We start from the raw sequence: 11518 nt of genomic DNA, 5'->3' as shown, positions 1-11518 counted from the left end.
GGGGGGGAAATAAAATTGAGTCACGATTGTTTGTTTATTGGATGCAAGGTATGACACCCAATCCATGTGAGATAGGCAGGCAGGCGGATTAGCACCACAAGGAAGAGTCAATTGCCTAGGCGGACATCGGCGAACCGCACTAATGCTGTTGCTGTTGACTTCCGTCAGTCTTGAGCAGTAGCAAGCGAGCGGCCGTATCGTGTAGCACCATCAGGTCTCGCACCCATCCAGCAATTCCGCGTTGTTGAATGAAATTAGAATCATTCTTCGCTTCTTGTTGCTTTAACCATGACACATCGCATGGAACCTACAAACTTCAACTGTACATGAGGCCATCGGTCATGCGAACTTACGTGTCATGCTGTGAGTGCAAGTTCTGCACGGCTGTTCCATCTCAAAGCATTGTGCCTAGTTCTAATCCCACGGCCGGGGACGGTCCTAGGAAAAAGCCTAGGCAATTATTGAACCGAGGCTTAAGAGTGGGCTCTGGTCTGCTGTGCACCTCGATTTGACCACCGTTCCACTATTCGAATTCCAACGATGAAGTGATGCATATTAAGCCATCCTTGGACATGTAAGGCGGTAGTAGTTGCCAACAGCTGGGTCGAATGTGACAATCCCGTTGAAAACCTCAGGACGTCGAGATGGAGCGGATGCTAGACTCACTTCGGGAGGTCAGACTCAACTACTATGTCAACCCGTATACAGAAGCTACCTCGTCGGCGTCCGTCCCGTTGATCGTGGTCTATCCTTTTGCGGGACTGCGAGCGACAGTCGCTCATCGTCTCCTGTAATCATCACGTCGATCCTTATCACGACGACGATCTCTATCGTAGTCATGACCACGATTATGGCGGTCTTGACCTCGATCCCTATCATGACGGCTACGTTCGCCACGGCTCTTAGAATCCACATCTCGATCATCCCGACGCCGCACATCTCGTGAGTCTCGGTGCCGTTCTCTTCGCGGACTCCGACTGCGACTCCTTCTTCTTGAATCAAAGCCCCTGTCTCGTCTTTCATCGTAACTCTCACGGTCACCCGCACCCTCACGAGGCTTCTCAGCGTCGCGACCAGGACCCGCCTTTTGACGCTCGTGCCGACCTTGCATCTCTTCCTTGCCGTAAACCATCCCGTAGCTATCCGGCCGATCGTCCCGCCCGTCGTCTTCTCTGTACTTGCGCCACTTTTCCAGCTCGTCAACTCCACCCCAGCCGCCACGACCTTTGGCAGCCTGTTTTCTACGCTTGTCGTTGGCGTCCGTCCGCCATGCGTTGCTCAACTTGCTGACGCTCTGACTGAAATCGACATGTATGCGGCGGTCATCGATGAGAACACCCTGCATCTTGAAGTACGCCGTCTCGCAGGCCGCCTTGTCCTCAAATTCGATGAACGCGTACTGCAGGCTGTCACCCGTCTTGGAATCCCTGATGACCTCGCACGAGAGGATTTTCCCGAACCGGCTAAAGATAAGTTCCAGGTCGGCGTCCTGGGTAACGGGGTTGAGTTTGCAAACGAACAGCACGTTCTCGGGAGGCTTGACCTCAGCGAACGGCAGATCACCCATCATCTCCAGAGTCAAGGCCTGCGCCTTGGCCTCCCGCTCACGCCGCTGCTTCTCTGCCGCAGCAGCGCGGTCCTCGTCGCCCTCGGGATCTTCCTCCGCAAGCTTCTCAGCCTCGTCTTCGGCGATGCGCACCGTGGCAATCTGCGCAGATGTCGGGGGTGGCGAGCTGCTGGGCTCCCTAAGGCCGGCCGGATCAGGGTAGGGATCGTCGAGGATGACAGTGTGTTTGATGCGAATATCGACGAGAGGATGTCCTTTTTCGTCGACGATGGCCTCATTTATCTTCTCAAGTGTGTCAAAGCCCTCGACCACTTTGCCGAAAATGGCCGCCTTGCCGTCAATGAAATCCGTGTCTTCGCCCAGCGTCACGATGAACTGCGAACCCGCCAGTCGCGTGTCGGGGTCCGTAGGATGGGGCGCCGTAGCCATACTGACGGTACCGCGCTCGGCATGACGGAGCTTTGGGTGGAAGAGGGCTGGAAACCTTCGCTTGGCGGGGTCGCCCGATAGTAATCCCCATATGCTGCTACCGCCGTCGGATTGAGGAGCCATGGGTCCGAGGGGATCACCAGTTTGGAACGAAAAGTTTTTCTGAACAGAATGAACAGGCGAGAAGTTGTAGTATTTGACCTTGCAGAGCTTCAAAAAGTTTTCGCATAGTTTGGGCGCATAGTCGACCAGCAAGTCGATGACGATGTCGCCTGCGCTGGTTTCCAGTAGGACCGACATGTTGACTTGTTTACAAGTCGAAAGTCCGACACTTCTCTGTATCAATCGCGCATGCAAATATGACCGATAATACGTGTGATCTTGATGAAAGGCAATTAGAATTAGAGTAGAAGCTGATATTAATGGCGAATCTGCGATGTCCTCTTCATTAGCGTTGATAATGGATGCCGATGTGCCCCCGGTCGGCTGAATCAAATCAACTTTGTCTTGACGTCGGCCTGGGAACGGCCCGCCAAGATTTGGCGCGACTGGCGTCACTGTGGCGTGAGCTGTCAAGAGAAGTGTGGCTGGTGTCTGTCAACAGCCACTCGAAAAATCGAGACTGGGTGGGACAAGAGGAAGAGAAACCCCGCCTGGTTGGCCTGAGGCCGCTACTCCATTTTCGTTAGGGCTCACAATTGGGAAAATGGACCAAGGCCCCGCCCGTCCAATCAGCCAGTGGCAGGGCTCCGCTAATCGATGCACTGCGATTGAGCAAGCAGTCGAAAATTAACAAACGCCATTTTGAACCCGAAGCCTCGTCCTGCATTCTCCTCCGCCCTCTCTCGTGTCGACGACTAGGTTCAATATCACACCAAACCACAGCAGTCGCAAACATGGCCGACGATACCCCCGTCACTCTGCGCACGCGCAAGTTCATCCGCAACCCTCTTCTGGGTCGCAAGCAGATGGTCGTGTGAGTGAACTTCCCTTGTCGACGGTTTTTGTGGTGTTTGGAGGAAAATCACAGATACGTGGTTTGGAAATTTGGTGGCGGCGACACGGAGGATCGATCATGTTGGTCGGAAGAACCGGAATTGCGACAAACTTCGACTACCAGCTCTACGATCAACGGCCGACTTCAACTCCCGATCGATACGCCGCCACCAAACCCATACGAGCCACCAGCAAAAATACAAGCACGAGCAAAGACACTAACCATGGACGCGCCCCAACAGTGACATCCTGCACCCGACCCGCCCCAACATCTCCAAGGATGAGCTCCGTGAGAAGCTTTCGGCCATGTACAAGGCTACCAAGGACCAGGTCAGCGTCTTCGGCCTGAGGACTCAGTTCGGTGGTGGCAAGACCACCGGCTTCGCCCTGATCTACGACTCTCCCGAGGCCCTCCAGAAGTTCGAGCCCCGCTACAGGTTGGTGCGTATCGGCAAGGCCACCAAGGTCGAGAAGGCCAGCAGGCAACAGCGTATGTTTTCCCCTCCAAATCTTGACTTCGTTTTTTTTTTTTTTTTTTTTTTTTTTTTTTTTTTTTTTTTTTTTTTTTTTTGCTGACAATGGATATTTTCTTCCTCACAGGCAAGCAGCGCAAGAACAGGCAGAAGACCCTCCGTGGTACGGCAAAGGTCAAGGGTGCCAAGGCGAAGAAGGACAAATAGACGATTTCTACGAACAATCGGCGCATTGCAGGGCATTCTGGGGTTTTTACTCGTCGCGTCGTTCTCAACATATTCTACTTTCCTCCCTTACGCCCCTCGTTTCGGCATCTTTTGGGGAACGAACATCACAAAAATGGTTGGGGGAAAATATACTCACATGGGCGTTGGCATCATGTATTGCCGGGCTTGGGCTTGGCTTGGGCTCGGATCGAGATGAGAACAATGCAAACAAAAAGACGATCTTGTTTTGCCTGTTATTACAATTTCCGGACTTCGGTTACAACGGTGGCGTGAATGGGATGGTTTTGATTTTTTTTCCTTTTGCGGTCAACAGCATCAAAGCATTCCAATCCAGGTGTTGTGTTCGTGTCTTTCAGCTTCCCAATCCGATGAGCTGGGCGTCTCCAGTCGAGACCAGTAACGGATGTACAGTTATTTTGCTGGCATTTTGAGGATTTGCAGTATCAGTGAATGTTTGTTTCTATTAACTGACAAAGGAAATTATCATGTGACTGACAGAAAGAACAATAGAACCAGCTTTGCTAGCAAGGAAAGAAAACAGCAGTTTGGCCACCCATATTGCACAAGATACAGGTTTCAAAAGGAGCAGAGCACAAAAGCTTTAGCTCGTCAGACAGCCATGCAGACAACATCCACAGACCCCTCAAGCCAACCATACCAGAATCGCCGATCCAACCGCCCCGGCAGACACTACCACCCACCCGGGCATATCCAACCTCGACCCAGCAGACCACCCAGATTGCCCACCACAGTAGGAATAGATGCCGCGCGTAACACAGCCCCACTGGTTACCCCCACCCGTGACTCTTTGCGTCAAGCCTTCGACGTTGACAGCCTCCTCGTTCCTGACCGCGAGGGCTGTTGTCGTTGTCGTCGTCGTTGTCGTTGCGACACCATCCTGGTTCCCGTTGGTTGCAGCCGTGGCCTCCTTGATGGCGGCGACGGCCTCCTCGAAGCTCAGCTCCGGATACGGCGATGTGGCCAGTTGGCGCGACGCCGAGACGGAGGACTGCGGCAGCGGCTTGCGGACAATGTAGAACGTCCCGTCGTCGTCGGTGGTTGTTGCCGAGATTCCTGCCGGAGAGCTGATAAGGAGGGCGGCGAGGAGGAGGGCTGGGGTGGTTGCGCTTGCAGTCTTCATTGTGTCTGGCGCGGATTGGTCTTAGGCTATTCTTGCCGTTGTTTGGTGAGACTGTTAGCTTGGCTCCTTTTGATGGTGTGTTCGTGGTCAAGACTGACTGACGATGGGAACTCTTGGGAGAAACACAAACGTGGCTTGTGGTGGTAAGTACGAGAACTTGTTTAGGATCAGAGTACAAGGCGGAGGAACGAGTTTCTCTCGAGTTGACGAACTGCTTGGCTTTGATGAGGATCGCACACCACCAAAAATCAGCGTCCGGAGGGAAGGGCCAGCCGTGTGTTTTATACACCTGCGAGATCAGTGCTGCGCAACCAACCCATCTCACGCCGACAACACCGTCTATACTTTCTATTCGAGGCATCACCAGGCTCTCGTTGAGACATTGCCTAAGGTAGTCACACACCCACTCGACCACCAGAAGCGACGATGTCTCTTCTTGGATGATATCACTGGGCCGTTGCATGGCAAGGCATGGTGTAGCTGACGGTGACGACGCCCTCCACACCGGTAGTATATCTTGCTCTGGGGTGACTGTTGACAGGTCTGGCGACCAATAAGGAAACTGAAAGGATTAAGCCTTTGTCGCTGCAGCCGCAATTATTTCTATTTCTCCGCGCTCTCCTGGGGGGGCAAACACCATAGGCAACGCCAATCATGGGCACCCCCAAGGCGGCTCACCATCTAGTCTATAACGCCGACGTCCCTCCAAGCCAGTGATAGGCCTTTGCCCGATAGCTGATCAGAATTTCATAGTCTAAACCATAAAAGGACCGTAAATCAAGGATGGGAGGGAACAAATAAGGTCAAGGAAAAAAGTAATCCCTGCATATGGTGTGCCTGACGGGTACTGCGCCGAGCATATGACGTGCAGGCGGAAGCCTCACGAGAGACGATATTGCCGCCCATTGTAGGTAGGGCTGTTGCGGTAGCAAGGCGCGGCATTGGCGAAAAGAGAAGGGCTGCAGGAGGAAGGGTGCGAGGTTTTCTTGCCAGGGGTGATCCATGATGATAGACACGTAGTCTGCGTCTAGCGTGGTGGTTTGGCCACCATGGGGCATTGACCTTTTTTCAAGTAGACGCTTCACGCGAGGCAGATCGGAAAGAATCGCATGTATTTAAGAAGAAACAAGTCGGTCTTTTGGTGTGCTAAGACTTCTTGAGGGTTTGCTCCGATACCAAAGAATTTCTGGATTATTATTACGATATTTAATATATATGTAGTTATTTATGTATGTATTTATAATTTGCTATTAGGTACTTGTTGGGCTATTTTTATTATCACCAATGATCAGTCCTCGGCTAAACCACTTAGCTCCGTCTCGCTAGTTCTACCATATGAGCTGAATGCCTTCTGGAACGATCGAGGAAGATAAATATATATAAGGTAAGGTTTTGGTGATTGTATGTATGGTGACGATTTGGATGTTATATGCATATTAGTGACAGGTGGGGATACCGCACACCCACCCCACACCAACGAAGAAAAAAAAAAATCACCAAACCACCAAAACACCAAAAAATACATCGCGAAATTGGTTTCACGACGCCGTTTCAATGGAGACACCAAGAATCGAACTCGGGACCTCTTCCATTCAAGGCAACTTCAGGTTGCTAAGGAAGCATTATACCACTAAACCATATCCCCATGTGATGATGTTTCTCATAAGTTGTTGTTGACGTCCGCCCCACAGGTGGAGGCTATGAGGGCTAGGTGGAACGGGGGTCACGGAAAAGAACTTATCCTAGGAGTTGTTAGACCTCGGGAACACATGTTGTAAACACCGTTGTGGAAAGATGTGAGCGCTGCAGATATCAACAATAACAAGGGGCGAGATTCGTTATTAGTTATGCAGGGCGGTATATCTGTATGCTTTTCGCTGTGAAATCCTGGAGGACCAGGCTGATATCTATTTTAGACGGAAAAATACCGGGTATTGGGTATCTACCTCATGTCCAAACAAATCCCACCTCCGTACTGTTGCACGAGGCTTGCATATCCCCTACCTAGACCGATGAATATTAATGTAGTCATGGGCGGTACTCGACAACAAATCTCCTCTCGACAAGTTGCAACGTGCCCGTGGTCTCCTCGCCCTCAAACCGTAGACTGACCTTACCCGTCTCGGCGTCGATGCTCTCGACCTCGGCCTTGTAAAAAGTCGTGCTGTCCGGGTACAGAGCCAACACGATTTTGCCCTTGTCCAGGCTGGACAGCTTTTCGCCCGCGGCGGGGATGGGTATCATGCTGCTGGCGCTGGTGCGATACTCTTTTCGCTCGTCAGGTGACACATCCGGGTCCTCGTCCTTAACCTTGTAACGACGTGACTTGCCCTCACCCAACACGGCCGCAACGCGTCCCAGGAACCAATCGGCCGTGTCACCGTTATTGCTGCTGTTGTTTGCCTGCTTGGGTTTGAACGCCACGTCTTGGCCCTTGGCAAACACGACCTTGGACCGCTGCAGCGCCGCCGCCGACGCGGACGTGGATGACGCCACCGACGACCCAGTCGCTGGGAGCTGCGGCGGTTCGGCGCTGTCGGCTTTGGACGGTGTGTCACGGTCACCTCGCGGTGGGAGGCTGTCCCTACCGGCAGACCGCTCACTGCCGAGCTTACGAACGGTGTGATTGCCGTGTGGTGACGGCACGGGTGACTCGGCTCCATCAAAGTCGTACAAAGAACTCTGATCCTTTTGCGACGACGCCTCCTTGGCCTCTTTGGCCTCCTTGGCCTCCTTATCCTTAGTCCGGTTCGCCTCCCTCGTGGCGGTGGCGCCTCGGCTCGCGTTACGGCTCGACCCACCTAGGCCGCTACTCCTGGCCGACGACGGATTCAGGTGCTGGCTGCTCTTGCCGCCCGAAGAGCCGCTCGGGTCCTTGGCCTTGGAAAGGGCGCTGAGAATTTCAATGTTTGTACGGACGGCGCGGATCTTTTCAACCAGATCGTCATTTGTCTTAACACCCGACCGGAGCAGCTCCTCAAGCACATTGAAAGTCGCGTCCATGGTGGTCCGCCCAGGGTTCTCCTTGAGGATCTGGTCCTGGGTCTTGATCTTCCTGCCGATCTCGGTGCTCGCGTTGAACTGGTCCACGATCTGCCTCAGTTCGCCCTGGATCTGCTCCCATAGCTGCACCTCCTCGGCCGCACTGTCGTTGCGACTCGAGCCGCGCGCCGGCCTGTTGTTGCGCTGCGACGCCATGGGAGAGGTGTGTTTCGGCGTGAATGTGTGTGAGAGGTTCTCTAATTCTTTTGATAAGCCTGACATTTCTTTTTATGTTTTTCTATTTTCGCTTTTTGTATAAAGTGCGTGCAGGTGGGGGAATTCAATTCTATAGAAGGAAAACAGAACAAGCCGAGACCGGTGTATGCCAAGGGTGATTTTACGTGAAAAAGTAAAAAAAAGAAATATAGCAATAGGTAGGTAGGTAAGGTAGGTTACTCCGTAGCTTGCAGAATCAAACGTATGTTTCGTTGGTGAATGAGGCTATTCCGGGTAAACATGGGGAAGGACCGACAGTGATAAATTCATCATGAATTACTTGGGCGAGGGTGGACTTACCGTCGTTGGCTCGTAAATTCTGGGGAAAAACAAAAGGCGCTACTGACTTGCCTCCCGTCGCGACTCTTGCAGTCCGTTTCAATCGCGACCGTGCCCAGGAGGAAAAAAGGAGTTGTGATACTGCTGATATGAATCAATAGCTCAATCCCTCACCTGATCACATGGAGACGATGATTCAAGGTAGCGTCTCGTAGGAAGGATTGTTGTCGATGTTTTAATAAGGATTCGCGGTATTAGAAAGAATGGGAACAAGATTGTACTGTAGAACCCAACTAGCGTTTAAATAAATACAGAAAAAATGGCGTGGTGTACATCTGATGTGCCTAAAGTTTTGGGAAGGAGCACAAGTTCAAACTGTTCGCTAAATCATCAAAGGCCTTCATATGGGCAACACGCCTACGTCAATATACCACTGGTAGCTAATATTAGGCGCTTCCAAACGCGAGCATGAGGAAGATGACAATCGTCACGTGTTGGAGGATGCGATTAGATGTTACCACCAACTGTTCCGGAGCAGAGCCGCTCATCCAATGATGATTTTCCCATTTAAACGAGAACCTTATTGTTGACGATGTAGTATTAGGTTGAGCATATCAATGGGATATGATGCGCAATTGGGCTAAGCTGAAAGTAAAGGATTAAATGCCAGCTTCCATTTTGACGATGATGCAAGCGAAGAGTCCAGTAGCGTTCCTAAACTGGTTACCCGCCCACTTCGGAGAGCAGAGTGCCAGAGACGCCAAGTACAAAGTACAGTAAATGCACTGTCTACTCCAGTGGTGTTCAGCTCCGCATACCTTTACAAACAGCTAGGCCATTTACCCCGCCATCCATACAGCTCCTATTCTCGAGCCATCACATCACACTGTGGTGCACTGGAATACATCAGGGTGACGAAGGCCACTCGCTGCCCACTTCAAAAGGCAGCTAGCTACTCAATGTCTACATCCAAATTGCGAAAACAAGCTCTACGAAGCACACAATCAACCAGCAATACCGACAATATGCAGGTTCCTCTATTCCGCTTGCAATGCGGCGTCAACTCGTACGACTGGGGTAAGAAGGGCTCCGAGTCGGCGGCTGCCAAATTTGCCGCCGCGACGCCTGCCGACGACTTTTCAATCCAGGACGACAGGCCTTACGCAGAGCTGTGGATGGGAACACACCCTTCAAACCCCTCCAAGGATGTCGATACCGGCCGCACGCTGCTCGACCTCGTAGAGGAGAACCAGATGTTTCTGTCGTCGTCTGTCATTTCAAAGTACGGCAACAAGCTTCCTTTCCTTTTCAAGGTCCTGTCCATCAACAAGGCCCTCTCGATCCAGGCGCACCCCAACAAGAAGCTGGCCGAGAAGCTACACGAGCGCGATCCCAAGAACTACCCCGACGACAACCACAAGCCAGAGATGGCCATCGCCATTACCCCGTTTGAGGGTCTCTGTGGGTTCCGTCCGCTGGAGGAGATTGCACACTTTCTGGACAACGTCCCTGCGCTGAGGAGTCTCGTGGGCGAGGATAAGGCCAAGCAGTTTGTCGAGGTTGCCAAGGACGAAAAGGCAGACGTGGCTACCAAGAAGAAGGCTTTGCGCGAGGCCTTTGCTGCTGTCATGGACGCGTCTGATTCGGCACTTGCCGAAGCCACTAAGCAGCTAGTTTCAGCCGCCGAATCGGAGGGTGCCGATTTTGCAGCCAAGGGTGTCTCGTCGACCTCGGGCGCCACGCTCGCGGAGCTAGTCACCAGGCTTCACGGACAGTTCGGAGCCGATTACGGTCTCTTTGTGCTCTTCTACTGCAATTTTGTCACGCTTGAGCCCGGCGAGGCGCTGTTCCTGCAGGCCGATGACATCCATGCCTACGTCTCGGGCGACATCATGGAGTGCATGGCTGCGTCGGACAATGTTGTGCGGGCTGGCTTCACGCCCAAGTTCAAGGATGTGCCGACTCTGGTCGACATGCTGACGTACGATTCGGCGCCCATCGACGAGCAAAAGATGCAACCAACCGAGTATCCCTATGTCAAGCTCAACATGGCGGCCTTCAAGTCCGGATCCGAAGTACTACTTTACGACCCTCCCATTGAGGAGTTCAGCGTGCTGCGCGGTGTGCTGAAGGCCAATGAAGCCAAGGCCACCTTTGATCCGATCGAAGGGCCAAGCATCGTCATTTGCACAAAGGGGAGTGGCAAAATCTCGGTCGGACCGACGGTCAAGGACATCAAGGAGGGTTGGGTGTACTTTGTCGGGTCGACGGCTCAGTGCGTGCTCGAGGCGGATTCGCTAGGTGATGGAGAGGAGTTCCACTTTTTCAAGGCGTTTTGCGAGGTCGAGGACAACAGCAACGGTGCTTGATCAGATATGTGATGGGTATATGGGTGGATGCGAGGTGCGAGGCCACATGCATAATGAGAAGAACAAAAAGTCAACGAATAATGTGTGAACGATGATACAGTAAGACCACAGTCCTGCAAAAACAGTGCGGAAGGTTATCGCGGTCGGCGAGACGTGTCTGTGGAGATCGTTAAATGCTCAGCGAGCTAAGCTATTCTGCGTTAACGTCGAGCAATTTTAACCGCAACGAGATTAGAAAGACGCAGAGGTGTGCAAGTCAAAAGGAGAGAGGCCCGTGCAAGCTTTAGACTACAACCCATCGGAGAATTTGATTCGACAATGTGAGCACTAAAGCGGGGGTTTTTCTATGGGTTGCTCAGGAACAAGTTGCCGAAGCCCCGCTAAAAGGTGCAGACCGACCCTTATTGCCAAGGGTCTGGTATACTACCAGCCCCAGAAGTTTAGTTTTTTTTTTCTCTGTCTATTGAAGCGGTAAAGTACCCCATTTCAGGGTCAGCAGGAGGTTTCAAGCCAAGGTACCTTTATGGGTACAGTTTGAGACGCGCAAAAAAAAAGGTACCTGCAGAAGCAATTGTTTGGTACTCTGTTGAAGAGTATGCGATCTTAGAGAAGAGGCGGAAGAAAAGACGAAGAAGAAGAAGAAGACGAATCAAAAATGAAATTTATAGTTGAATTTTTTTACGGACTTCCTGATATTTAGCTTGTGTCTTCTTTTCTTTAACGAAAAAAAAAAGAGAGTTGAAACAGAAAAACGAACTCTTTTTTTGTTTGTTCTGTC

At 52.0% G+C, this 11518-nt stretch overlaps 5 protein-coding genes across 5 annotated transcripts; 2 read left to right on the top strand and 3 right to left on the bottom strand.

Annotated features, from left to right (window-relative positions):
• Positions 1-711: 711 nt before the first annotated feature.
• PgNI_00093 (uncharacterized protein) lies at positions 712-2296 on the bottom strand (the record flags this gene model as incomplete). The annotated part of the gene is made up of 2 exons (XM_031120177.1): positions 712-1007; positions 1036-2296. The coding sequence occupies 2 exons, from the start codon at positions 2294-2296 to the stop codon at positions 712-714; spliced, it is 1557 nt and encodes a 518-aa protein (XP_030986904.1).
• A 468-nt stretch (positions 2297-2764) lies between these two features.
• Positions 2765-4230, top strand: PgNI_00092 (uncharacterized protein). The gene is made up of 3 exons (XM_031120176.1): positions 2765-2972; positions 3235-3482; positions 3593-4230. Exons 1-3 carry the CDS (start codon positions 2893-2895, stop codon positions 3670-3672), a joined length of 408 nt encoding a protein of 135 aa, XP_030986903.1. The 5' UTR covers positions 2765-2892; the 3' UTR covers positions 3673-4230.
• Positions 4231-4336: 106 nt separating this feature from the next.
• PgNI_00091 (uncharacterized protein) lies at positions 4337-4834 on the bottom strand (the record flags this gene model as incomplete). The annotated part of the gene is made up of 1 exon (XM_031120175.1): positions 4337-4834. One exon carries the CDS (start codon positions 4832-4834, stop codon positions 4337-4339), a length of 498 nt encoding a protein of 165 aa, XP_030986902.1.
• Positions 4835-6862: 2028 nt separating this feature from the next.
• On the bottom strand, positions 6863-8032 carry PgNI_00090 (uncharacterized protein; the record flags this gene model as incomplete). The annotated part of the gene is made up of 1 exon (XM_031120174.1): positions 6863-8032. The coding sequence occupies one exon, from the start codon at positions 8030-8032 to the stop codon at positions 6863-6865; it is 1170 nt and encodes a 389-aa protein (XP_030986901.1).
• A 1364-nt stretch (positions 8033-9396) lies between these two features.
• On the top strand, positions 9397-10740 carry PgNI_00089 (uncharacterized protein; the record flags this gene model as incomplete). The annotated part of the gene is made up of 1 exon (XM_031120173.1): positions 9397-10740. The coding sequence occupies one exon, from the start codon at positions 9397-9399 to the stop codon at positions 10738-10740; it is 1344 nt and encodes a 447-aa protein (XP_030988305.1).
• Positions 10741-11518: the final 778 nt, after the last annotated feature.

Source organism: Pyricularia grisea (genome assembly GCF_004355905.1).
Source record: "Pyricularia grisea strain NI907 chromosome Unknown Pyricularia_grisea_NI907_Scaffold_1, whole genome shotgun sequence".
In the NCBI taxonomy this organism is placed as follows: Eukaryota; Fungi; Ascomycota; class Sordariomycetes; order Magnaporthales; family Pyriculariaceae; genus Pyricularia; species Pyricularia grisea.
The sequence above is the reverse complement of the archived record's forward strand: the minus strand, read 5'-3'. Positions and strand labels throughout refer to the sequence as shown.